General features: G+C 54.6%; 1 protein-coding gene across 1 annotated transcript; it reads left to right on the forward strand.

The window, feature by feature from the left end:
- The first annotated feature begins 285 nt into the window (after positions 1-285).
- Sema7a (semaphorin 7A (John Milton Hagen blood group)) lies at positions 286-22,789 on the forward strand. Its single transcript, XM_055622364.1, has 14 exons — positions 286-505; positions 13,678-13,820; positions 14,316-14,357; positions 14,703-14,795; positions 14,995-15,082; positions 15,176-15,286; positions 15,845-15,984; positions 16,409-16,593; positions 17,374-17,482; positions 17,573-17,771; positions 20,189-20,316; positions 20,498-20,652; positions 20,795-20,856; positions 21,177-22,789. Exons 1-14 carry the CDS (start codon positions 328-330, stop codon positions 21,536-21,538), a joined length of 1,995 nt encoding a protein of 664 aa, XP_055478339.1. The 5' UTR covers positions 286-327; the 3' UTR covers positions 21,539-22,789.
- The last annotated feature ends 642 nt before the right edge of the window (positions 22,790-23,431 follow it).

Here is a 23,431-nt window from a genome sequence, read left to right on the forward strand (position 1 = left end):
TTCCCCTGGGGCGAGGGAAGTAGAACTAAAGCCCAGAGGAGGGATGGGGCCTGCCCCTCACGACAGATCACAAGGGTGTCTTCTTCGCAGCTGGGTTCTCCCGGTGGAGTTGCTCGCGAGCGGGTGGCGAAGATTCTCCCAGAAGCGGTCGGTCACTACCTAAGCTAGGGGCCACCGGCAAAGCTAAAAAAGGCTGCGAGGGGCGGGGGTGGGGGAGGGGTGGGGTGGGGTCAGGAGCTTGACTCCGCCTCCTGGCGCTAGGTTCTGCCTGCGGCCGGGCGCTGGCTCAGTCTCTGCTGCTTGCCGCTGTCGCTCCGGGGCTGCGGGATGACGCCTCCTCCTCCCGGACGTGCCGCCCCCAGCGCACCGCGCGCCCGCGTTCTCAGCCTGCCGGCTGGGTTCGGGCTCCCGCTGCGGCTGCGGCTGCTGCTGCTGTTCTGGGTGGCCGCCGCCTCCGCCCAAGGCCACTCGAGGAGCGGACCCCGCATCTCCGCCGTCTGGAAAGGTAGGCGGCGCCGCGCGGCCGGCTGGGCGCGGGATCGGACGCCGTGCGGGCGGGTGCGGAGTGTGCGGCACCCGGGGAGAGTGCGTGTGCGCAGCTCTGCGGGTCTCAGGCCGGCCCCGAAGGGAGCGTGCAGGTCCGGGTGAGTGTATGTGAGTGTGCGTACTGTCACGCCGAAGCGGGCTGGAGCGCTGCAGCCTGTGAGCGAGCGGCTGGGGCCCGGGCCCGGCTAAGTGGCGCTCTAAGTCCTACCGCTGCTCTGAGCCCGAACCGCAGCGCCTGAGCGCGGGGGGAGGCTGTGGGCCCCTGCCTCGCCGAGGCTCCTTGGCCCTCCGCCACGGGGTCCTGCTATGCACGACCCTTCGTTCCCTTGGCCACCTTCCTTACCCCGATCCCCTCCTTGCGAGCTGCGGGCTCTGCTGGCACGCGGGGCTCAGGCTGGGCTGGTGAAGGGGGCGCGGACCCATTGCCGCCGCCGCTGCTCTCGGGCTGCGGGAACAAAGACCCCGCCGCCTGCCCCCGCCCCCGCCCCGGCCCGGAGCGCGGGCCATGCAATGGGGTGGGTAGTCTGCAGCGATCCGGGACAAGGTGCGGTGTAGGGGCTCTGGGCACCTGGGCGCTGTCTCTGTAATGCTGGGACCAGCCGCTCCCCCCTTGCCCGCACGTGGCAGTTGTCACCAGAAATCGACACTGGCACGGGGAGGGGGACAGTGCCCATTGGGTGGGGCGAGGCCATTGGGACCCCCAAGCGCCGTGCCTGGGGAGGGGTGCGCAGCCTTAGGGCTGTGGTGACTGCGAGAACCCGAGGGACTGGAGTCTTTCCCCGGGGCATCTCAGTTTAGACCCATGTACAGCGGGACAGAAAGCTGGCTGGGTTGGGGTTGGAGGCTTTCTGCCGCTAGGGACTGAGCTCCCCTCCCCTGCATTGCACACAAATGCCTCCCCGCTCCCTGGCAAACTCAGCTCTGTACCCAAATTTGGCATCTCTGCAGCCCCTCCCCTAGTGGTGTTGGGGGCCTCACATAGGGGACCGGGGGCACTGGTCCTGTCTGTCCCTCCTGGGAACCCTTTGATGCCATGGCACTTTGCAGGGATTGCGGAAGTCTGAGCGGTATCTGGGGCAGGTATTCTTAGCAGAGGGGGGAAAAACCCACATAAAATGAGTGGCCTGAACTGCCGCAGCAGCTGAGAGAATGTGACTTGCCCAAGGTCACTGAGCAGTGTGGGCACCCGCCGTGCAGGCGGAGGCTCTGATCTGACCCTGGTCCAGGGTTAGAGAGAAGGGAAGGATTGGGACGGTTCTCCAACCCTAAACGAGATACTCTGGTCTCCAACTCTGCCACCCAGCCAGAGTTGTACCTGGTGGAAGAGGAACAGCTTAGCTGGGGCTCTGGACCTCCCGCGCATGGTGGGCGCCTGCTTACCCCACAGTTGCACCCACTTCAGTCTCTCTTCTCTGCCCTGCCAGCGTCTTACCTTGCCTCTGTCCGCTTGGGTCTTGGACAGCCCAACACATGAGTACTCCAGAGGAGACAAATGGTTGTGTCTGAGTGTTCTGGACTCTCTCTCTCTATCAAACTCCTTTCATTTGATTGTGCTCTCCCCCAAATCCTTCCTTGACCTCCCACCACATACTTAATGCATACCCACTTGTTAGCACTTAATGCATACCTTTCCATCCCTGGCACTAAGTCCTTACTTACCCCGAGGCTATTTAAAGCTGCTTTCAGCCCTCTTACCCACTTTTCAAGCTCCCAGACCATCTCTGTGCCCCACTTCCCCTGCCTGCTCTTCACTGTGGTGGCCACACTGATAATGCACTATTGACCCCCTCTGGCTGGGATCCACCAGACACTCACCAATCTTGTCCAAGGACAGTCTGCAATCTCCTTCCCAAGTGCCAGGTGCCCCACTGACCAGACAGGCCCTGCCATTCACCTGCCCCCCCACCCCCGGGGCCACCAGCTGGTGATGGTGTGTCCGGCTGACAGCTGCCTCTTGTCTCCTGTGGGGTAACACATTGCAGTTGGACAGAAGGGAGTTTGGATAGGGCCAGCCCGGGCATTGAGTGAGAGAGAGACCCTCCCAGGCTTCGCAATAAGCCTAGAGCCCTGTCTACCAGTGGGTGAGACACAGCAACCCTCAGGGATGGCTAGACTAGGGGTGGTGGTGGGCCCAACACACGTTTCTCTACAAGCCATAGATTGAGATTTTAGTTTTGAGTCAACACAGAAGAGGGACTGGGTTTGGTATAGAAATGTCTTTATTTTCTTTGCTTGGACCCCAACCTCACTCCAAGCCTTAGGGAAAGGTTAAAGGGAGGGACTCTGAGACAGTCCCAGATTGCAGTTGTTAAGAGAGCTGCTGTGGGCCAGTGGTGCACTCCTGTAACCCCAGCACTGGGGAGGCAAAGGCAGGCAGATCTTTGTGAGTTCAAGGCCAGCCTGGTCTACAAAGCGAGTCCAGGACAGCCAAGGCCACACAGAGAAACCCTGTCTCAAAAAACCAAGAGAGAGAGAAAGAGAGAGATGCTGCCTTTGCAACCAGATGAAGGCCTGGTGCAGAGCAGCCGGGACCAGGGGGAAGGCTATTCCATCAAAGACTGCTGGGGGTCCTGAGCTCTGTACCTGTCTCTGACTCTCAGAGGGTACCAGAGCAGGAAGAGCTCTGGAGGTTGTCCCCACAGGGCATCACTAACACATGAGTCAGCCAACAAGGTAAATGTGTGACTCTGATTTTCCTTCAGGCAGGGGCAGAAAACAATGGATGGCAGGTGAGGCATAGTGTGGCAAGAGGTTGGCATGCTTGTGTATGCTGTGCACTTCTTTGCTCCACCAATAGTCGGAGTAGAAGTTCTGAGAAGCCCATGGATGTCCTGACTCCCAAGTCAGAGTAAGCCAGCCTGTCCACAGGAGGGAAACAGTCCAGTCTCCAGGCTCCATCTGTCCAGATGGTTCTAACCCCTCTGGCCCAATTAACAACAGGATGTTGTTGTTGACTTGGGAGCTGCTGGGTAGCCATTAAGGGGCTGCTCCCAAGGGTAGGGGGGTGTTGTCACTTCCTCCAGGGGATGAGGTCACAGCTGGGGCTCCCCACGCATCAGCATTTCCAGTGGAAATCCCTACCCTCTTGGGGACTTAGATGAATTCATCACCTTCAAGGTGAACCCCCTACAGATCTGGGGGGGGCAGTCCCCAAGAAGTAAGGGGGTTTTCTCTGCTGGAAGAGATGCTTGGTGATGTCCTTAGAAGCTCCCTGCTGAGTTCTGTGATGGCTTAGTGCTGAACATTGACAATTCTGAGAGCAGGTGTTGGGGGCTGTGGCTGCAGATCCAAGCTGACACAGATCCAAGTTGACTCTGGCAACTTGAGTAGAAATAGGTGGGAAGTTGGGAGCCTGGTTCTGGCCGAATTGTTCTGGCTTCATTTGCTCTGTGACTCTGGGTTAATCCTTTGCTTTTTTTCTGAGCCTGGGTTCCCTCAGATGTCCAAAAACTGTCAGAGGTAGTGTCTCATTCACTGCTGGACTGTAATACCTCCAAGATTCCTTTTTCTCTAGGACAAGGAGGTCGGAGCAGAGACTGCGGTAGCCAGTTCAGATGTTGGTGTTAAGTAACTGAAACCTGGGCAGTCAGGGGAAGTCCTTGAGTCCTTTGTCCTTCTTCTCTTCCCTATCATGAGCTGAAAGTCAAGGATCAGTTGCAGGGAATGGTCTGTTGGCTTATGACCTCAAGGGTGGACACACACTCAACAGGGGCTTTCTGAGTCCAGCTTTGTGCTGGTTCTAGACTGGACTTGAGGATCTAGCAGAGAAAGAAACTAAATGAGTTCGTGTCCTTGTAGATAGGGAGACTGGGCAGATAATCCTGTACATATACTGGAGAAATGTGACAGGACTTGTACCAGAGGGCAGTCGGGGAGGCTTGAGGAAGTCTGCCTAGTCAGTGGGCTTCCTGGATGAAGTATCAAAACTGAGATGGCAGAGGTAGGAACTGGCTGGCTGAGGACGGGGCGAGAGAAGCACCTGTTTGACAGGGTTGAGTAATACCTTTGCTCAGGGGTTCAGCAAAGTCTGTCTCTGTCTCTCTGTCTCTCATCCCGGCTGGCCTGGAACTTGCTATGTAGTCTAGTCTGGCCTTGAATTCACAAAAATCCACCTGTGTCTGTGTCTGGGGCTAAAAGCATGTGCATCCCCATACCGGGCTTCAGCAAGGTTTCTTAAAAGAGATGGTATCTGAGCTGGGCCACTGGTCACTGCATGGGCAGCCTTCTGGAGAAAGACAGCAGCAGACAAGCCCATCTCAGGTCCCTGAGGGAAGTTGTTGTGGGGTCAAGGGGCACTAGGACCCTCCCCATCAGCTGCTGACTACGAGGAGGATTCTTCAGGCAGGAGGCCTGCCATGTCCTTTCTCTGCGCGTGCTCTACAGAGGAAACCTCCTTGTATCTAAACCCTGTATTTTGGACAGGGCAGGCACAATTTCTCTGACCAGCTTCCCCTTCTGGGAACCTTGGTCCCTTTTCTGGCTGAATACGAGGTTCTCTGCGCTTGTGAGGAGCAGAGTGAACTTCTCTTTGAGGAGTACCAGGCCAGGAGGGCTGTGAGGCTTAGCCTGCAGGGACAGTCATGAGAATGGATGACCTTGGAGTTGCCTGCTAGCCTCCCAGCTGACATCCTGGCCTCCAGCACCGTTCTGTACCCCTCACTATATTCCATTCAGGGTGGCTGTGTCATAAGAGACTCACCCCACTTCCCTACCTCTGGCTTGTAGCTCTGAACCAAAAGGCTTCTGCTTTTCTTAGTTTCCTTTTTGGCCACCCCAGAAGCCTTACTCCTTTCTTGGATAGGAGAGACAGGCCCTTGATCTGCCCTGGGCTTGCAAGAATGTGACTATCTAGCTGTCGGTGAGCCACGCAGACCACAGAGGAGGCAGAAAGTAAAGAACTACCACCCTGGCTCCATAGGGCAAGAGGATTCTACTCTCTCTGGCCAGCCATGGCCCCAGGTTGCTGCTCTACCGCAGGGGAAGGTTCTCCAAACCCTTTCATCCATCAGGCCTTCACCCTGGCCTCACTGTCCCATGTATAGATTGTACCCTGCTCTCCTCAAAGTCCCTCTATTCCTCTGGGACACTCTACTGAGTATTCTACCCAGAACACACAGCCACATGTGATGCTTCCCTAGAGCCTATGGCCCTTTTCTCCTTCCTTCCCAGCATCCACTGTCCCCCAGAGCATCCTCTCTGCACTTTACCTGTCTTCCTCCTCAACCCCCCCCCCCCAGTTCTTTCTCAGTTCCATTGAGGAACCTTCTGAGATGACCTCACTTTACCCAGCCTGACACAAAGCTCAGGGTGTGAGAAAATAAGTGTCAGAGAGAAGCTGGGCCAACCACACTAGCCCCAGGTGGGGAAACTAAGGCTGGGAGATGGCAGAACTGACTCAAGGTCACCGGCAAAATAGGCAGAGTTGGAGTCAGGGCTGTGTTTTTCTGCCCTGAGCTTACTGATTGCCTAGCCCTCTGCCCCTTCCCAATGTCCTGTCTACTTTCACACTTTTCTAGGGCTAGGCTTCTAAAGCCTGTTACCTCCTTGGCCTGTTTAACTGAGCCTAGAGAGTTCCTATCCACACTCAGCTAGACCACACTCTCTGTAGACCCTCTGATTTGGATCCGCTCCGTATACCTCATGTCTAGCCTTTGCTGAGCAGATCTTGGGTCTCAGGGGGCAGGTTGCTCTGTGTCATGGCTCAGGCTAATCTGGGTTTAAGCACCACAGCAGCCTGGGGATTAGGCTGATCCTGTGGGGCCTCCTGTACCCCCTGCTTTTAATCAAGACCCGGGCTCTGGGCCAGCATCCTGGGGACCCTCATTGTAGAGGGCAACCAGCCCTTGACCCCTGCCTGCACCTGGATCCAGCTCCTGAGGGAGGCAAAGCAGGAGAAACCCTGTGCTTGCCCCGAGGGAGCCGTTAGTGACTAAGAGGTAGGGCCTGTGGCTGTGATGGAAAAGGGGCCCCTGGGAAGTCAGGAGCACACAGCCAAGGCTGTGACAGAAGAATGGTGTGGGTGATACAGTCAGGGGGAGGGGGAAGAAAGCTCGAGGGTTGGGGACACAGGGTTAGGTATAGCCGCTGCTGTGGCTCAGCATAGCAGAGGTCACCATGATGCAGGCACCCCTTAGATGGCCCAGGAACCACTTCTAAGATATCTCCTCCTTTGAAGAGTAGTGGGAGGCTGCCCCTTCCTACCGGCTGGACCACCCAATCTTGTCCAGCCGTTGCAATGGGTGATAATGGTAATGGGCCCTCCTTCACAGTAGCCCACATCTCCAGTGAAATCCCACCAGACTCAGTGTGATCTGAGAGAAGAGAGAGTGTGGCCCAGATAGCAGGAAGTACGGGGCAGAGCAGTGAGGGCTGGAGCAGTCTGGAACACTTCCTGGCTCCAGGGGATTTGGACTAGATGTTCAAGGACAGGTGAGAGCCACGTACAGCCTAGAACGGACAAGGGCAGTGAGCACTGGCTGTGTGCCAATGGGAGCTAGGCATAGGGGGATGCTCAGAGACAGGTGAGCCCTCACTGCCCTGCTTTGGGGGATTGGGCCCTGCTGAGATCTACAACTAGAGGCAGGGTGGAGAAGATGAGTGTGACAGTGAGTGCTGTCGGGCTGGGAACCTGGGTGAGAATATAATAGAGAAGTGCTGGGTGCCCAGTAGCTTCCTATTAGGCACAGAGAACCCAGGAGCTTTATCTTTCCTATTAGTCACACTGCCTATCATTTGGGGTCAAGGTGACACACCACATCCTAGATTCCTGCACCTACATACTCATGCTCACTCACACACGCTTGTCAAGGTGCCACTAGTAGAGGTCAGGCATTTGATGGCAAGTAGCCTTTGCCTTAGCCTCCCTGGGCTTTGGTCTCCTCAGCTGTATAGAAGGGCTGCACCAGAAGTCCATGAGAGTCCGTCCCAGGAGTACAGTAGGGTACGCTCAGGTTCCGGAGTTAGTTGGTCTAAGTGTCAGCCTCTGCCCTACCACATACCCAGCTGTGTGATTCTGGATAAGTTGCTTAGCTTTTCTGTGCCTCACACCCCTTATCTGTTAAACAGAAGTAATAAGAGACCAGACAACATATGAGTGATTTGCTGGATTACTAGCTCTAAAAATCTGTGGGGCAGTCCCTGGCAGAGAGACACTGTTTCTGAAGGGCTGGGCTTGGGGCTATTCCTGCCATTGCTATCCTCTTCCTCTCTCGACTGTTCTCCGCCCCTGCTGCAGCATCTCTGGTTTCTTATGGAATGCAGTTCTGGCACCTCAGACCCTGCCTTAACAGGCTGTGCTGGCTGGCCGCCCTCACCCTTTGTCCCCTGCTGGTCCATGCTAAAGCTGTGGCTGAAAACCTTCTGTTTCACCATAGTTTTCCACCTGTCTCCCTCCCTATGGGGCTGAGGTAGCCAGCCTCTGCCCTCTTGCCGCCCCTGCCCTGGCTCTGAACCCAAGAACAGACTCTGTACTTTTTGTCTTCTCTGCTTTGAAATAACCATTAGCTGACCTTTAGGGCTTTGGGAACCTGCTGGGCCAAAGAATGGATAGGAGTCATATAGGGTGTGGCATTGGCTTTGGGCTTCCTGCCTTTCCTGGGATTGAGTTCTGAGCTTCCTCCCGACTCCAGCTGGGCTCCTTGATGGCCTTCCATCTCCATCCCTTTTGAATCTTACTCAGTTCAGCTCTCCCAAAACGTGCTTCTTCTCATCAGAACTTTGTCCAGCAGCCAAATCCTCTGATCCTCTGGTCACAGTGATTGATGTATGCAGTCGGTCTTTGCCCTTTGGTTTGGAAGGGCCTCAGTTTTTCTTTCTGTAAAATGGGGGTGCAGACCTTTGTCTTGCCTTCTTTGAAGGGTGGTGATTTGTTAGGTTAGCTAGTGGAGGCAGATGTGTCTGTTGCCCTTAGTGTCTCTCTCTACTTTCAGAAAGCTGTCTCTGACTTCTTTAGCATACATAGACTCATATTTTCCCCCAAACGACCCATGAACTTAAATCTTGTATGTTTTGTGTTTGTTCCGGGAATCATGATGGGTCATAAAATCCAGGCTGCCACAAACCAGTAACCCCCATCCCTACCAGCCACAGAAGGGGAAACTGAACTGAGCTGCCTGGATGCCGAAGAGCCTGGGAGGTTTCTTAGAGGCTGGGCTGAATAAACACCTGAGATAGCCTCCCCTCCCACCTGTAGCTGATCTTGGCCGTGGGTGTGGGCAGGCTTGCCGCTAATGAAGGTAGATGTTTATTACTCCATGAGGGTGACTACCGCATTAGGGCCTTGCCACCTGTGTTGGCACGGTACTTGCCTGGTAGCCGTCAGAACCCAGAACCCTGTACAGGTGTTACCAGGACGCTGATAGCCATAATCTGCTCTTAGCACCAGGTTGGTGACATCTGGAAATGGCCATATCAGAAGCAGAGCCAATGAAGTGTCTGTCCCTGTGTGTCTGCTGCCGGTGGGAGGGTTTCTCTTCACCACCCTGTGTAGTACCCTTAGTTCCATTAGTCATGCCTTTGGGTTGCTCAAGGCCCTTGGGAGATCAGGGCCCTACCTGGGAGGTGGATGGGTGATTCCCTTCATTTATTAAGTTAGTGACTCCGCACCTGGTGAGTAAGGGAGAGGGTGATGCACAGAAACGGAAGGTTGAGCAGACAGTTTTGTTTTGTTTTCACATCTCAAAGAAGTCCTGAGTGTGATTTTAGAGAGATGTAGTGGCATGATGGGTCCCCAAGTCTTCGAGCCTCCCTTGAGTGTTTGCCCTTGGGCCAGTTGTATAGCCTCCCTGGCCTCCCTCTCCCAGCGTGGTGGCTGTTTGGATACCTGCCCTGATGAGTTTTTCAAAGTGTAGAGAGGCTGCAGGCTAGCTACCCAGCTCCACGAGGCTCTTCATTCTTCCTTTGGCCAGTGTATGGTCAGGTGAGGGTGTGAGCAGGCCTGCAAATACAAAAGGGGACATGAGTGTGGGAGGAGGTCCCTGCCAGATATGCCTGAGTCCCCAGTCTGTGCTTGGCCGGGCTCCTGCTCCTTGGCGACCTGACTCAGGCATTTCCTACTGGGATGCCCACATTCTTGCCATTCTCTGCCCACTTTCCAAGGGCTTTTGGAGGTTAGCATTCTAGGCTGATGGGTTCAGTGGGTCAAGGACCAGCCCTTGTTGTTCCTTTTGCAGACAGTAGGCCTCATTCCACTCTTCTGAGCCTGCCCTCCTCTTTCACAAGCATCCAGGCTATGGGGAATGACAGGACCAGATGGCAGCAGTATTCAGAGTGAATGAGAGGAGGACAGATCCTTCATTAGGCTGGCCTGCTTTGAGAAAACCCACCGGCTTCCCAAAAGAAAACAGCCCTACTTCCTGTAGTCAGGCAGCTTTTGGGACAGTGGTGGGAAAATGGCTCCCAAAAGGAATCAGTCCTGATTTTCCCTCAATCCTCCCCCACCCCCTACAGCAGAATCAGGCCTCATGGCCACCTTGGCAGGGTGCTGTGTCTGCGTGGGGCGACTTCCCCTAGTCCATCTTCCCAACACTTACATCTGCGTAGAACTGGGGCCAGGCCTGTGACCCCTATACTGTGAGGAGGTGGGAACTCAGGGGCCATGGAGCAGCTAGATATGGGACAGCCTAGGGTTGTTCTTGCTAGGCTCAGGAGAGCCATGATTGGCTCTGAATCACATGGGGTGGGGATGGCCTTTCTTGTATCTAGCTTGCCTTGAGGCCATGTCCTCTCTGTGTGCCCCTAGCCCCCTCCCCTGCCTGAACCCCTGGTTATTCTGGGAGCTTTTAGCTACCACTTAGTCAGCCACTAATGCGTCAGGCCGGGGAGTGAGGGGGGAGACACCATGCCAGACGGTGCTCCTTTTAGACACACAGGATGGGAAGGAAGCAGGGGGAGCCAGGAGGTGGGAGGTGAGGGACTGCCAGGGGATGGGAGACATTCCCAGTCCCATCCCTGCTCCTTGGTGGCAGGCCGTAGGAGGGATGATGGGCAGTGGGTCAGTATGTCCTTGGGCTAGCTGCACCTCCTTTGCCCCACTGCTAAGGCCTAACCTTCTGGATCTTCTCTCATTAATTTTCTGTCAGGTTGAAGCCTGTGGCCTCAGTCCTCTACCCACCATACAGTCAGTTTTCCCGTCTTTGTTCACATTGTTTCCTCTGCTTGTACATTCCTTCCTCAATTCTGGCCATTCTAGCTTTTATCTGCCTCCCCATCTCTTTGGATTCACAAGGCAGCAAAAAGACAGTGTTTAGGGAAGCAGACACTTATCCTAGATCTTTAAAGGTAGACTCCAGTTTGCTCAGCCCCTGCCTATGCAGGGCCTTGAGTCTGTCCTTTCCCCTGGTCTAGCTCTCTCTGAGGTGATTCTGGCCATGAGGGTTTGCTGCTGCCTTCACTTCCAGGCAGCCCTCCTGCCCAGAGCCCCCAGCCCCCCGCTCCTGCTGACCTGAACAAAGCTTTCTTTCATGTATTCATGGAGCTGCTGCTCTGACACTTCCTGGGCACAATCAGGCCCTTTGAGGGCCTCGGGCAGTGCGGGAGCCTGGGCTGGGGCTGGGGTGGAGAATGGGCCAAGGTCTTGTCCTGGGGCTGAGCTGGTGCCATCCCCTTCCTCCCCCTAGTTCATAACACATCACCAGGCACATATCTGGGAGGGGCAGGAACCTGGGGGTCAAGGGAGGGCTGGTCCTATCTGTTTGTTCTGCAAAATGGGGCCAGCAGTCCATGCCTTCCCCCTCGATGACCTTGCCTAGGCTTGAGGGGAACAGGCTTGCAGATCAGGGAGTGCTGCTCTGGCTGTATCTATTGCCTACTCAGCTGCTGATACCCTCCCCTGCCCTTCCTAGCTTCTGCGGGTTTTCTGGGAGCAGCCCGGGGCTCCCTCCTGGGACCATCTGCTTAGTGAGCTTTCTGTGGTGTGGCTCCTCATATCTACACTTCTGAGGAGAGCCAAGTATCCCCCTCAGACTTTGTCCTTGCTACCTCAACACTCAGGTTTGGTTCTTTCAGGACTGCTCTTTGACAGCCCCACTACCTCCAGAGGAAGGCTTCCTCCATGGCCCCCTTGGGTGCCTTTTCCCCCTGGAGTTGACTTGGACATTAGCCTTGCCTGCCCCTTCTCTGAGGCCTGGGGGTGAGGCCTTGATACAGGTGCTTGGGAGCTAAGGAGACTGGTGGAAGTGGCCAACGCAGCCTGTGAGTGCTTCTTTTCCTTGGCTCTGGGGCTGTGGGTCTCAGTAGCGTAACATCCCTGGGACCTTTCCCCTGGCTCCCAGACTAGATGTTAAGGAAGTGAGAAGGAAGTTGTGCTTCCTGGGACCTGGTCTATGGACTGACTGCTCAGGTTTCTGCTTAGGCTATGGGTGAAAGGAGAGCCATGAGTCAGAAAGACCAAGCGACTGCTGCCTGCTGACCCCAGAGTTACAGTTTTATCATAGCTGGAAGACAGCTAGAGGACAGTGCCGTGATCTGCCACCATTAAACTCCTCTATCCAGAGAGCACACTGAGCTGGGCTCTCAGCCCCAGCCCTGCACATCCGGGGCTGATCTAATGAGAGGCAGCTTTGGCATCTAGGATGTGAGAGGTAGGGTGCCCGACCTTCCCCACCCCATTGCCAGCCTAGTTGCCGGATCAAGTGGTTTTTGACATGCCCCAGGAGGGCCAGGCCAGTCAGAGGGCAAGCGGACTCAGCATTTCACTCTAGCCAGCCCAGCTCACATCTCCACAAATGTTCTTGAGAATTGATACAGGATGAAACAATCTGTCCTGCTTGCTGATGTGACCTTGGGCCGGGCTTGTCCCCCAGAGGGCCTTGGTTTCCTCCTCTACACAGTGAGCCAGGCCACAGCAGAGACACAGAATTTGAGTTACTCCCACTCTCTGTCTGGGATCACTTGGCTGTGGAGAAATGTTTTTAGGAAAGGGAATGAGTTGTACACGTAGGCTCTTGCCATTTCTTGCCTGTGGTGGATGTAGGATCCATAGGAATGGTGTAAGTAACAAAAAGAAGGATTTAGGGCAGCCCTTGAAGAACTGGCAGGTTTGTTTTCTCCTGGACTGGATTGTGTCCTGCTTGGGTGTCACTGCCAAACTGGCTGTCCCAGAGTTTGCCGCAGCTGAAAAAACAGTGGTCAGACCAGGTTCCGGGGTGAGGCTCAGGCTAATGAGAGGTAAGGGGGACAGTGGCTATGGTTGATTGCCGAGGGCATAGCCACAGGCCATCCCATCCCTGTAATTTAGTCCTGCAACCAGGACAACCTCAACAATGTCACTGGAGATGAGACAGTTTCTCCCTGGAGGCAGTGGCTTCAGACAGTTTCTTTTTTGGGCAAAATTGCCCTGGTCAGGCCTTCTGCTGGAAAGTGTAGACTGTGCTTGTTGAAGGTCCCCTGTCCCAGAGTTGCTGGGACAGAGAGCTGACCCTGAGTCCCAAAAGGGGCTAGCCCCTGGGTGGGTGAAACCAGGCTAGGGGTTAGCTGCGGAGGCAGAAGCAGTGCCGTTGATTTAGGACCTCTTCTCCCCCACCTGCTCTCACGTGTCTTGGGCTGTCTCTTCCTTGACCTGTCTTCCCAGCTGCATAATGGGAAGGAGTGGGCATTAAGATTCGTTACAGCTCTGAAGTGGTACCCATCAAGGGCCTGGTTAAGCCGTGAGGGGTGGAAGACAATTTCTCAAAGGAAGAGTTGAAGTTGTGAATAAAAGGCTTTCGCAGGGATCTGAACTCTAAGTGGTGTGCTTAGAAGCCCTGCTGTTGGCTTCTGGAGAGACTGAGTGAGTTGGAGGCAACTCCAGCTTCCCTCTCAGTACAGACAGAGCTGATGGTCTTTCCATGCTGGCCCAGCCCCTCAGGAATATGTATGTATTTGGGAAAGGGGACTGTTCTCCCTAAGGTCCCTAAAATACCTTCACTCCAGACCACATACATTGTGGGGAAGGGCCTGTAGCTTTGAGTGGGACAGATGATTTCTGGAGCTCAGTGGGGAATTCCTTACTTCTCAAGCCCACCTAAACCAGACCCTGCCTCTGAGCTTTCAGCGCCCTGAGCTTGGAGCATTAGTTAGGGAGTGTGGTCTCGTATGCCTGTGGGAGCTCAAGGGTTCTCTTGCTCAAGTGTTTTTCTCCTTCATGCTTCACAGGGCAGGACCATGTGGACTTTGGCCAGCCTGAGCCCCACACCGTGCTTTTCCATGAGCCGGGCAGCCTATCTGTGTGGGTGGGTGGACGTGGCAAGGTCTACCGCTTCAACTTCCCCGAGGGCAAGAACGCCTCTGTGCACACGGTGAGCTTGGGCCTCTGCCCTCCCCTATTCTTTCCTCGTCTCTGTCCTCTGGTCCTAGTGAAGACCCTTAGGGAGTATGAAGGAGCTGGTTCATCCTTCTGTACATGTCCTTCTACCTCTGTAACCTCACACACGGTTCCTGGGGAGGCTTCTACAGCTAGCCCACGTTGGAGTAAGGGAGTCAGGCTATGAGGAGGAAAACTGGGAGCTGACACATGTGGCCAGGAAGGTAGTGCTGATGGGGGAAGGCAGGTTAGGAAGCAGGGATTCTAGAACCCATAACCTGCCTTTTGCGATTGCTAGGCTCTGCTCCTGGTATCAGACAAAGAGCCTGTGTGACCTTGGGAAATCTGCTTACCCTCTCCAAGGCTCAATTATTTCCATGGAAGATGAGAATAACAGTCTCATCCAGAGCTTGCCCTAAGGCTGCATGGACAGCATTTCAGGGACATTTCACCCCTGGAAGAGGAATTAATGCTTCTCCCCCTCCTCCAGGTGAACATTGGCTCCACAAAGGGGTCCTGCCAGAACAAACAGGTGAGTAAAGGGAGGGACTGTGGAGAAGGGTGGCACCCGTAGGGAGGAGGGAGAAGATCCTGAGAGTAGAGGAAGGGAGTGAGCATGGCTTTGCCCTACGCTCTCTCCACCTGCTCTCTCCACCTACGGGGGAGGTTTGGGCCAGTTTAAAGGCCCCTATTCAGAGTGGGAAGACATAGGCCCTGACATAGGCCTTGTTTACAGGGAAATAGAGTCAGCTGTCCAGGGCGGCTTCTGTCTGTGCTCAGCCCCTTTGGATGTCTTCTTTCCTAAGACTGAGGGTCTTAGTGTCTGCTGGGCCTGCAAGGGACTCCCTCCCACCCAACTCTTTCCTTCCCCATACAGGACTGCGAAAATTACATCACTCTTCTAGAGAGGCAGGGTAACGGGTTGCTGGTCTGTGGCACCAATGCTCGGAAGCCCAGCTGCTGGAAATTGGTGAGAACCCTTCCCATGTGCCTGAGCAGTCCCCATTTCCTGGGTGGGTGTTAGCCCCTCGTGGCCAGGCAGAGGTGGGGGAATCTGAGACTGGCATTGCCCTGAGCAGACTCTGTGGGGGAATAGGCTCCTGGCTGGGAAACTGGCCCTTGTAGGGTGCAGTGGTCACATGGCCATCTGCACCTCTGATCTCCCCCAGGTGAATGACAGTGTGGTGATGTCACTTGGTGAGATGAAAGGCTATGCCCCCTTCAGCCCGGATGAGAACTCCCTCGTTCTGTTTGAAGGTAGAACAGCGTTGCGGCAGGGGTGGGTGTCAGCCTGGGGGAAGGACTTACAGAAGTTCTAGTTCTTAGCCACATGTCCTTCCGCCATCCCAGGGGATGAAGTGTACTCTACAATCCGGAAGCAGGAATACAATGGGAAGATCCCTCGGTTCCGCCGCATCCGGGGTGAGAGTGAGCTATACACGAGTGATACGGTCATGCAGAGTAAGTCCAATTCTGATTGGGCTGAGGGTGAACAGAGGGGTGGGAATGCCCAGGGTGGTAGATTAGTCTTCTGATGTATCCCAGGAGGACTTCCTGAAAGACAGGAACCTGAACAGTCAGCACTGAGGAGTTTGCGTTGTGAGAGGGGAGGAATCACAGAGAAAGAGGCCAGATGGGATTGAGTTACTCTGGGAACAAACACAGAGGAAGCTGAGACCCAGCGTGAGGCCAAGAGAGCCAAAGTTCATCTCTCTCATGAGCCCATGTGGGGAAGATGGCCTCATCTTCCTCATTAAGGCTCTGTTGATTAGGCAGAAGTGACATGGGCACTCTAGGGACTTTCCTGCAGTCCCCAGGCATGAAGTCATTGCTCCTGGGTCCATGACGTCTTTGTAGAGAAGGGACATAACAGGTATAGGGTATGGTTTTAGAGCTGAGGGCCCCGTGGGGTGTAAGTGCTGTTTTGAGTTTATATATGTGTTTGGGAGAGGTATGAATGCTTGAGTGGGTCCCCCGTACAGGCTTTAGCCTCACACCCTGTCACCATGTCCCTGGCAGACCCACAGTTTATCAAGGCCACCATTGTGCACCAAGACCAAGCCTATGATGATAAGATCTACTACTTCTTCCGGGAGGACAACCCTGACAAGAACCCCGAGGCTCCTCTCAATGTGTCCCGAGTGGCCCAGCTCTGCAGGGTGAGCAAGATATGTGAGGGGTGGCTGCGCGCGCACGCGTGTGTGTATGTGTGGTTTAGCTTGTGTGCATATTAGATGTACAAAACTGTGAGTATGTAAGTACCTGTGTATTTGCCTGTGTTGTATTTGTGTGAATTTGCTGTAATTCGTGCTGTGTACGAGTGTGCGTAGGTGAAAGAGCAGATGTGTGTCCCATCCTGTCTGCTGTGGTGGGCCCAGAGTGCTCATCTGCAGAGCCCCAGCATGGCACACTAGGCTGGCGCCCACCTGAAAGCTTGCATGAGTCCCCACAGATTTTAGTCCCTTGTAACCTGCCCTGCTCCTCACTAGCCTGGGTGCTGGCATGCCTGGCAGCAGGTGTCTCTGGCATGGCAAGCAGCTCAGGCAGGTGCTGAGGGCCTTCCTTTGCCTTCTGCCCTTCCAGGGAGACCAGGGTGGTGAGAGTTCACTGTCTGCCTCCAAGTGGAACACCTTCCTGAAAGCCATGCTGGTGTGCAGTGATGCAGCCACCAACAGGAACTTCAATCGGCTGCAGGATGTCTTCCTGCTCCCCGACCCCAGCGGCCAGTGGAGGGACACCAGGGTCTATGGTGTTTTCTCCAACCCCTGGTGAGGAGTAGTCAGTGCCATCCGCAGAGACTGCAGGTCGAGGCTTGAGTTGTTAACTGGCTGTGTGTGGTGGTGGCTGGCAACGTGATAGGTGGACTGTTGTGTTTTTGCCTCTAGACACATGTTGTGTGGCTGTGGGCCATGTGCACATTCCTGCCTATGTGTCCTGCCATATGTGTGCCCAAAGCTGACAGTAGGCCTGGGAAAGGCTGAGAGGTGTCTCCTGGGGTGCTGGGCGTGATCACACCTGCTCAAACACTGCCTGATAATTCACACCCTTTAATCACTTTCATTGATTGAAAACAAAGCAGACAAGTGTTGCGGGGCGGGGGGGGGGGGGGAGAGAAAGACCCTGCTATGGCTCTTGTGTATGTGGAGCTACAGACTGGGCGGACATGAAGGTCTGGGCTCCCAAGGCCTCAGCGTCCTGCAGCCTGTGACCAGAGGGGCCGGAGAATGACTCAGCCCTGGATGGGTTCCTCTTTCTTTCAGTTGGGTAGAACAGGTGGCCTCTGAACTCAGATGCTGTAACAGAACCTGCGATTGTGGTTTTAGAGTGTAGTAGAGAGAACTTAGTTAAGCTTCCCTTCCTTCTTCTGTTTCCTCCCTGTTTCAGCCTTGTTTGATATGCTAGGTGCTGGGCCAGCAGTAATGGTTCTGGCTCACGGAGCTTGCAGGCAGAGGGCTGTGGCTGTGCCCTGTCTGGCATGGGGCTGGCCAGGGTAATTGGAGGTGGGTTTGTCCCCCACCCCCACTGAGGTGGTTTGTATATCCCTGCAGGAACTACTCAGCTGTCTGTGTGTATTCGCTTGGTGACATTGACAGAGTCTTCCGTACCTCCTCACTCAAGGGCTACCACATGGGCCTCCCCAACCCTCGACCTGGCATGGTGAGCCATTGACCAACCAAGGCCCAGACCCCAGCCCTTCCTGGTCTCACCTTCTAGTCACCGCTGACCTGCTCCTGTTCTCTTTCCCAGTGCCTCCCAAAAAAGCAACCCATACCCACAGAGACCTTCCAGGTAGCTGATAGTCACCCAGAGGTGGCACAGAGGGTGGAGCCCCTGGGACCTCTGAAGACACCGTTGTTCCACTCTAAGTACCATTATCAGAAAGTGGTTGTCCACCGCATGCAGGCCAGCAATGGAGAGACCTTCCATGTGCTCTACCTGACCACAGGTAATGGGCTATCTCAAACTCCCTGACTTACTTTAAGAAATTGACTTGAACCAGGCATGGTGGCACATGCCTTTAATTTCACTACTCAAGCAGCAGAGTCAGGCAGATCTCTGTGAGTTCAATGCCAACTTGGTCTACATGGAAAGTTCTAGACCAACCAAGGCTACGTAGTGAGATCGTGTTTCAAAAAACAAAGCAAAACAAAACAGCAGACTTAGAAGGTATAAAGACTCATGTATGTAACATTTGATTGGGCCCCTAGGTTTCAACAGAGAATTGAGTGGATAAAGCTGTCAGTGCAGTGAATGAACAGAGCCAGGCATAGTGTTGGTCTAGATGTCTCACTCAGTGGAGAAGGCATAGAAAGAGACATGGAAAGGGTGTCAGGTTGAAAACTGGATCTCCTGGCAGCCTCTACCATGCAGAATAAGAGCCATGGACCTTCCATTAGACTTTGGGCTTATGCAGCGGTGAAGAAGCATTTGGAAAGCTGGTAGGACATAAAGAATTTGAAACCGTGTGAAGGAGTTGCAGATGGCAAAGTGCCATAGAGGCCTGAGATAGCCGCTCCCCTTTCTTTCTGGAGGGGGGGGGTCTGCTTGGGGGAGGCTGAGTTATGACCCAGGTGCTGCTCCTGTGTCCCAGAAAGCCTTTGTACACCCTGATCTTAGCACACCCTCATCTCGGGTCTCAGCCAAAGAGGGGGTGGTGTCCTGGAAGTAGCCTTGGGGACCATTGTGTGCCTGGCCAGAGGCCTTCCTGGAAACTAGAAAGGACCCTAGACTTCTGGGACCATTCCCTCAATTGTTCATATTCCCTCAAGTGGCTTCCTGTTGCTGCTTCACTTTGGGGCTTCCTTGGCCATGTTGGCCTTATTGGAAGCTATAGTTTTGGGGTCATTGTTTGGATCCTGGAAATCTTAAGACGAGGAATTTCCCACAGGACATTGAGGACAAAGGAAGGGAGGTCACACAGTACAGGACAGGGACGGTTGGACTTGGGCCCAGGGAACCCTGCTACTTTCCTCCTACATGTCTGGGCTACAAGCACACCCAGGGATTATGGAACGAGTCTCTTATCTTCCCTGTGGCCCATGGGAGAGACATCAGTTTATAGCCTGCGGCATTTAGAAATATCGGGGCCAGATAAAAATAAAGAATTCTCTAGGTTCTCAGCAGAGAATGGACGCTCTCACAGTGGGGACTGGCTGTGTATCTATTTGTCTGTCTGTGTCTATGTGTCTAGGATGAGGGCAAGGACTGTGTGGGGGTTTGTCAGGTCCAAGCAGTCTTTGGCCATATCTCAAAGCAAGCAGGGTGAAATGCTGGGCCTAGAGGAACTGTCTCAGGTAGGCATCACCTGACTGCTTTTTTGGGGCAGATGATGCCCTGGGAAATGGGGATGGAAGGAGAGAAGGAAAAGGCTATTCTAGAAACTGGGACAGCAGTTGAGGTGGGATTAGGAGGACCAGGATTGGGATATCCATTAGTTCCCAACAGGTGCCAGTGGAAAGAGAGCTGTTGTAGCAGACAGTCTAGTCTGGTTATGTGACCTTGGGAGCCCTCACATGGAATCTAGGGTTCTTTTCAGATCTAAGACTTTACAGAAATTAAAATATCCCTTAAGACTAAATGCCACATGGAATCCTGGATTGGCTCCGGGAACAAAAGAAGGGCATCAGTGGAAAAACCCAAGAATCCCAAGTGAAGTCTGTAGTTGAGTGAATAGGAACACAGTAGCATCAATTGCTTAGTTGTGACGAATTTACTCTGGTTATGTAAGGTTTTCAGCTGGGGAAACTGGGAGAAGGTTAGACAGGGACTCTCTATACTACTTACCACTGCAACTTTTCTGAAAATATAAAGTTATTCCTAAAATAAACAATTAAAGGCACTATATTCCCAAGGTACCTAGGATGCAGGCAAGTTGTTAAAAAAAAAAAAAATACAGAGGTGGGGTTCTGACCTGTCTGGGTTCCAGTTCATTTCCTGCCGTTCACCATCTGTGTGACCTTGAGCACACTGCATAGCTCTCCTACACCTCCCTACCTTATCTGCAAAGCAAGGGAGATAACGCCTACCTCAAAGGGCAGAGGAGGGAAGGGGTAACCAAGGTAATGTGAGGCCATGATCCTGGCTTGCTTTTTAATTTTGCAGCCGCCAATAAGCCTTTGGCATATTGGGGGCACTCATTGGGATGGCCTTTGGGGATCAGCTTTGGAAACTTCCAGGCTGTCCTTGGGCTCTCTGTTACTTCCTAGTCATCTGTCCTCACCCTACCCTACCCCAGTCCTGTGACTCCCGCCTGAGCTGTGACTCCTAAACCCTCCCCACCCAGTGTCTTTTCCTGGCAGCCCAGCCTTGAAGACTGGCTGAGGTAGGCTTCTGCCTAGTGACTCCCTCTGCTCACTACCACAGACAGGGGCACTGTACACAAGGTGGTGGAATCTGGGGACCCGGAACACAGCTTTGTCTTCAACATCATGGAGATCCAGCCCTTCCATCGTGCAGCTGCCATCCAGGCCATATCATTGGATCCTGACCGGGTGAGCTGTCCCGTCTACTCCGCACCCTTGGGGCCACCCAGACAGCTGGTAGAGGAGACGGCTACTCTTTTTGCAGTTTGCATGCCCTTTCAAGGGCCTCCGGGGTGGCAGAATCCCTTCTTCAAGGGCTGAGAACTCAGCGGAGGGTGCTGGCCTAACGGTAGTCTTGCTCTCTTTCCAGCGGAAGCTGTATGTGAGCTCCCAGTGGGAAGTGAGCCAGGTACCCCTGGACATGTGCGCGGTCTACAGTGGAGGCTGCCATGGCTGCCTCATGTCTCGAGATCCCTACTGTGGCTGGGACCAGGACCACTGCGTGTCTATCTACAGCTCCCAACGGTACATTCCCCCAGGGAAGGCAGACCTGAGTATCAGGAGGCACTGAAGGGCTGCGGGAAGATCATTCTGGGGTCATACGAGGACAGGTGAGGTGCTGGGTAGCAGCCTCCCATCTGCTGATGTTTGCTTCTCCTACTTCTAGGTCAGTGCTGCAGTCCATTAATCCAGCTGAGCCACACAAAGAGTGTCCCAACCCAAAACCAGGTATCTCCTCTAGCCCCACCCCTGGGCCCCAGGCTGAGGAAGGAAGCACAGCTATGCTTCAGTTAGCTTGAGCTGCCGAAGGCATGGCTTTGACCTGAGGCCTCTGGACCATATCCCGTTGTGGAAACTTGCATGATGTCGGGTGTTTATGAGAGGGCTAGGGATGTGGGAGAATACAAGGAAAAAAGTCAGGACCCACACCTCATCTCCACCATGTTCCTTTAGAAGCCTTACTCTGAACGTCTCACCGGTGGGAGGGCACAGAGGCTCCCCAGGTGCCCTTGACCCCTCCTCATGCCTATCTCCTCTTACTTTCTCAGATGAGGCCCCACTGCAGAAGGTTTCCCTGGCCCGGAACTCTCGGTACTACCTGACCTGCCCCATGGAGTCCCGCCACGCCACCTACTTATGGCGCCACGAGGAGAATGTGGAACAGAGCTGTGAGCCAGGCCACCAAAGCCCTAGCTGCATCCTCTTCATCGAGAACCTCACGGCCCGGCAGTATGGCCACTACCGCTGCGAGGCCCAAGAGGGCTCCTACCTCCGTGAGGCCCAGCACTGGGAGCTGCTGCCCGAGGACAGAGCCCTGGCTGAACAGCTAATGGGCCGTGCCTGTACCCTGGCCACCTCCTTCTGGCTGGGGGTCCTGCCCACACTCATACTTGGCCTGCTGGTTCATTAGGGCTTCTAGGAGCTGGGCACTCCCCAGACTTCTGTAGCCCAGGAGTACTAGAAAAATGTCACACTCAGCCGGCCGGCCCGGGGGCTCCTTGTCCACTGATTCTTCCAGGGGTACCGAATAATCCATTGGGGGACAAAGGGCCTGGAGAAGTCCAGCCGCGGGCGGCTGCTGGGGCCCAGGTGGAGTGGGGACAGTGAGGGACTGCAAGATGAAGGCTCCAACTGTGAAGCTGGGCCATTAGCGACTCAAGACTTTATCTTCTCAAGAATATTTTTCAAAATCTCCTCACACTTGACTTCATGCAGTGATGCACTTGTCAGTGGGCTTTGGGAAGGAGAGCTGGGACCCCCATCTCTGGACCTTGGGGCTAAGTCATTTGGGACCTGCTGTACCCAACTGCTTCCTTCCCTGACCCACTGTTGGGTGGCTAATGTCCCTGCAGACCCGGGCTGCTCCTCTGCACCTCCCTCACAGCCTGGGTCCCACCGGACAGCGCCTTGCATGTTTATTGAAGGATGTTTGCTTTCCGGACGGAAGGGCGGAAAAAGCTCTATTTTTATGTTAGGCTTATTTCATGTATAGCTACTTCTGACTGCATCTGTATGAAATACCAAAACTACACACTGGGGGGCGGGTGGAGGGAGGGTACGGGAAGGGGGTGGGGGCTGATCCCAGGCTGGGGCTCCCTGGGATAGGATCAGAGTCCAGGGACAGGCATGGGTTTGAAGAGAGTGGCATGAGCTGGCTCTGCCCTGGGAACCCAGTCTGAGGGCATGAGCCTCCAGTGTGGGGTGGTTACGGGAGGGGCGGGTGAGGGAGACAGGGGAGAGCGAAGAAGAAAACTGAGCCCTAGGTAGATTTGCCTCGGTCATTTTGAAGGAGGAGCCGGGTCCACAGGGGGGAGGTTTCAGGACTCTGCCCTTGGCATTGGGGGTTGGGGGGCAGGGGGAGACCCCTCCCTTCCCCTCAGCCCCCTTCCCCAGGGGCTGTGCTTCCATGCTCCTAGCCTCCCACCTTCAGCTCAGGACATGTCCTAACTTAGGCTAAACTGTGAAAATTCCCGTGGAGATGGCCCAGGCCGAGCTCTCCAAGTGGGCCTCCCTGCCCCCAGTCCATGGATTTCAGCAGAGAGCTGACCCTTCTCCAGCTGTGTCTGGGGCAGGGCCTGGGGCCGGGGGCCTTCCAGCTTCCGCCCCTTATCTCTTCTCAATGCACTTTAATAATGTAATATATTACTAATAAACAAGCTATTTATTTATCCCTGTTCCCTGTCTTCTATGCCTGCAGTGCCTTCTATGCCAGGCACCCCTGTGGTCACCTGGTACCTCCTGCCTGCATGCACATCACTGGCTCAGCTTTGCCTGGTGATCTTGCTGGCAGGCATGCACAGAGGACCTCAGCTAGAGAGTGGTGGGAATGGGGGGATGTGAACTTGCAACCACTCAGCAAACCTTGAGCCTGTAGCCCCTCCCCTCCCACATATATCTTGAACCCTTAACCTACCCCCCAGTCTCTGATTCCACTGCTTCCCCTGGGAGGACTGGCCGGGATCACTCTTGAGGCAGATACAGGCCTCACTATCTTCAAAGGGCCCATCTAAGAGGTGAAAGTGACCAATGAAGACCACTAGGATACCCTGGTGGGGATGCGTGAGGGAGGCTGGTGGTGCCCAGACAGGACCAAGGCAAGGTTGATTGCTCTTGGCCAGGCTGCTGGGAAAGAAGAGGGGACTGGGAAAGAGGAGGCTGCATGCCGTTCTGTCTTTGTCTGGAGTTGGAAGAAAGGGCTGGAGCAGAGACAGTGAGAAACGGAAGCGAATGAGGAGGCCACTCAGCGGATGGAGACAGGGACTAAGGACAATGACTATGGAGTGGATGTGGGGATAACAACTAA

Source organism: Psammomys obesus, unplaced genomic scaffold (assembly GCF_907164565.1).
Source record: "Psammomys obesus unplaced genomic scaffold, mPsaObe1.curated_primary_1811, whole genome shotgun sequence".
NCBI lineage: Eukaryota > Metazoa > Chordata > Mammalia > Rodentia > Muridae > Psammomys > Psammomys obesus.

What these genes read in the sequence shown, in the direction of transcription:
- Sema7a (XM_055622364.1), top strand. Translation starts at nt 328, where the DNA reads ATGACGCCTCCTCCTCCCGGACGTGCCGCCCCCAGCGCACCGCGCGCC. An exon ending in CTCCCTCGTTCTGTTTGAAG is followed by an intron (nt 15,083 to 15,175) that starts GTAGAACAGCGT and finishes CCGCCATCCCAG; the next exon opens with GGGATGAAGTGTACTCTACA. An exon ending in TGTGCTCTACCTGACCACAG is followed by an intron (nt 17,772 to 20,188) that starts GTAATGGGCTAT and finishes TCACTACCACAG; the next exon opens with ACAGGGGCACTGTACACAAG.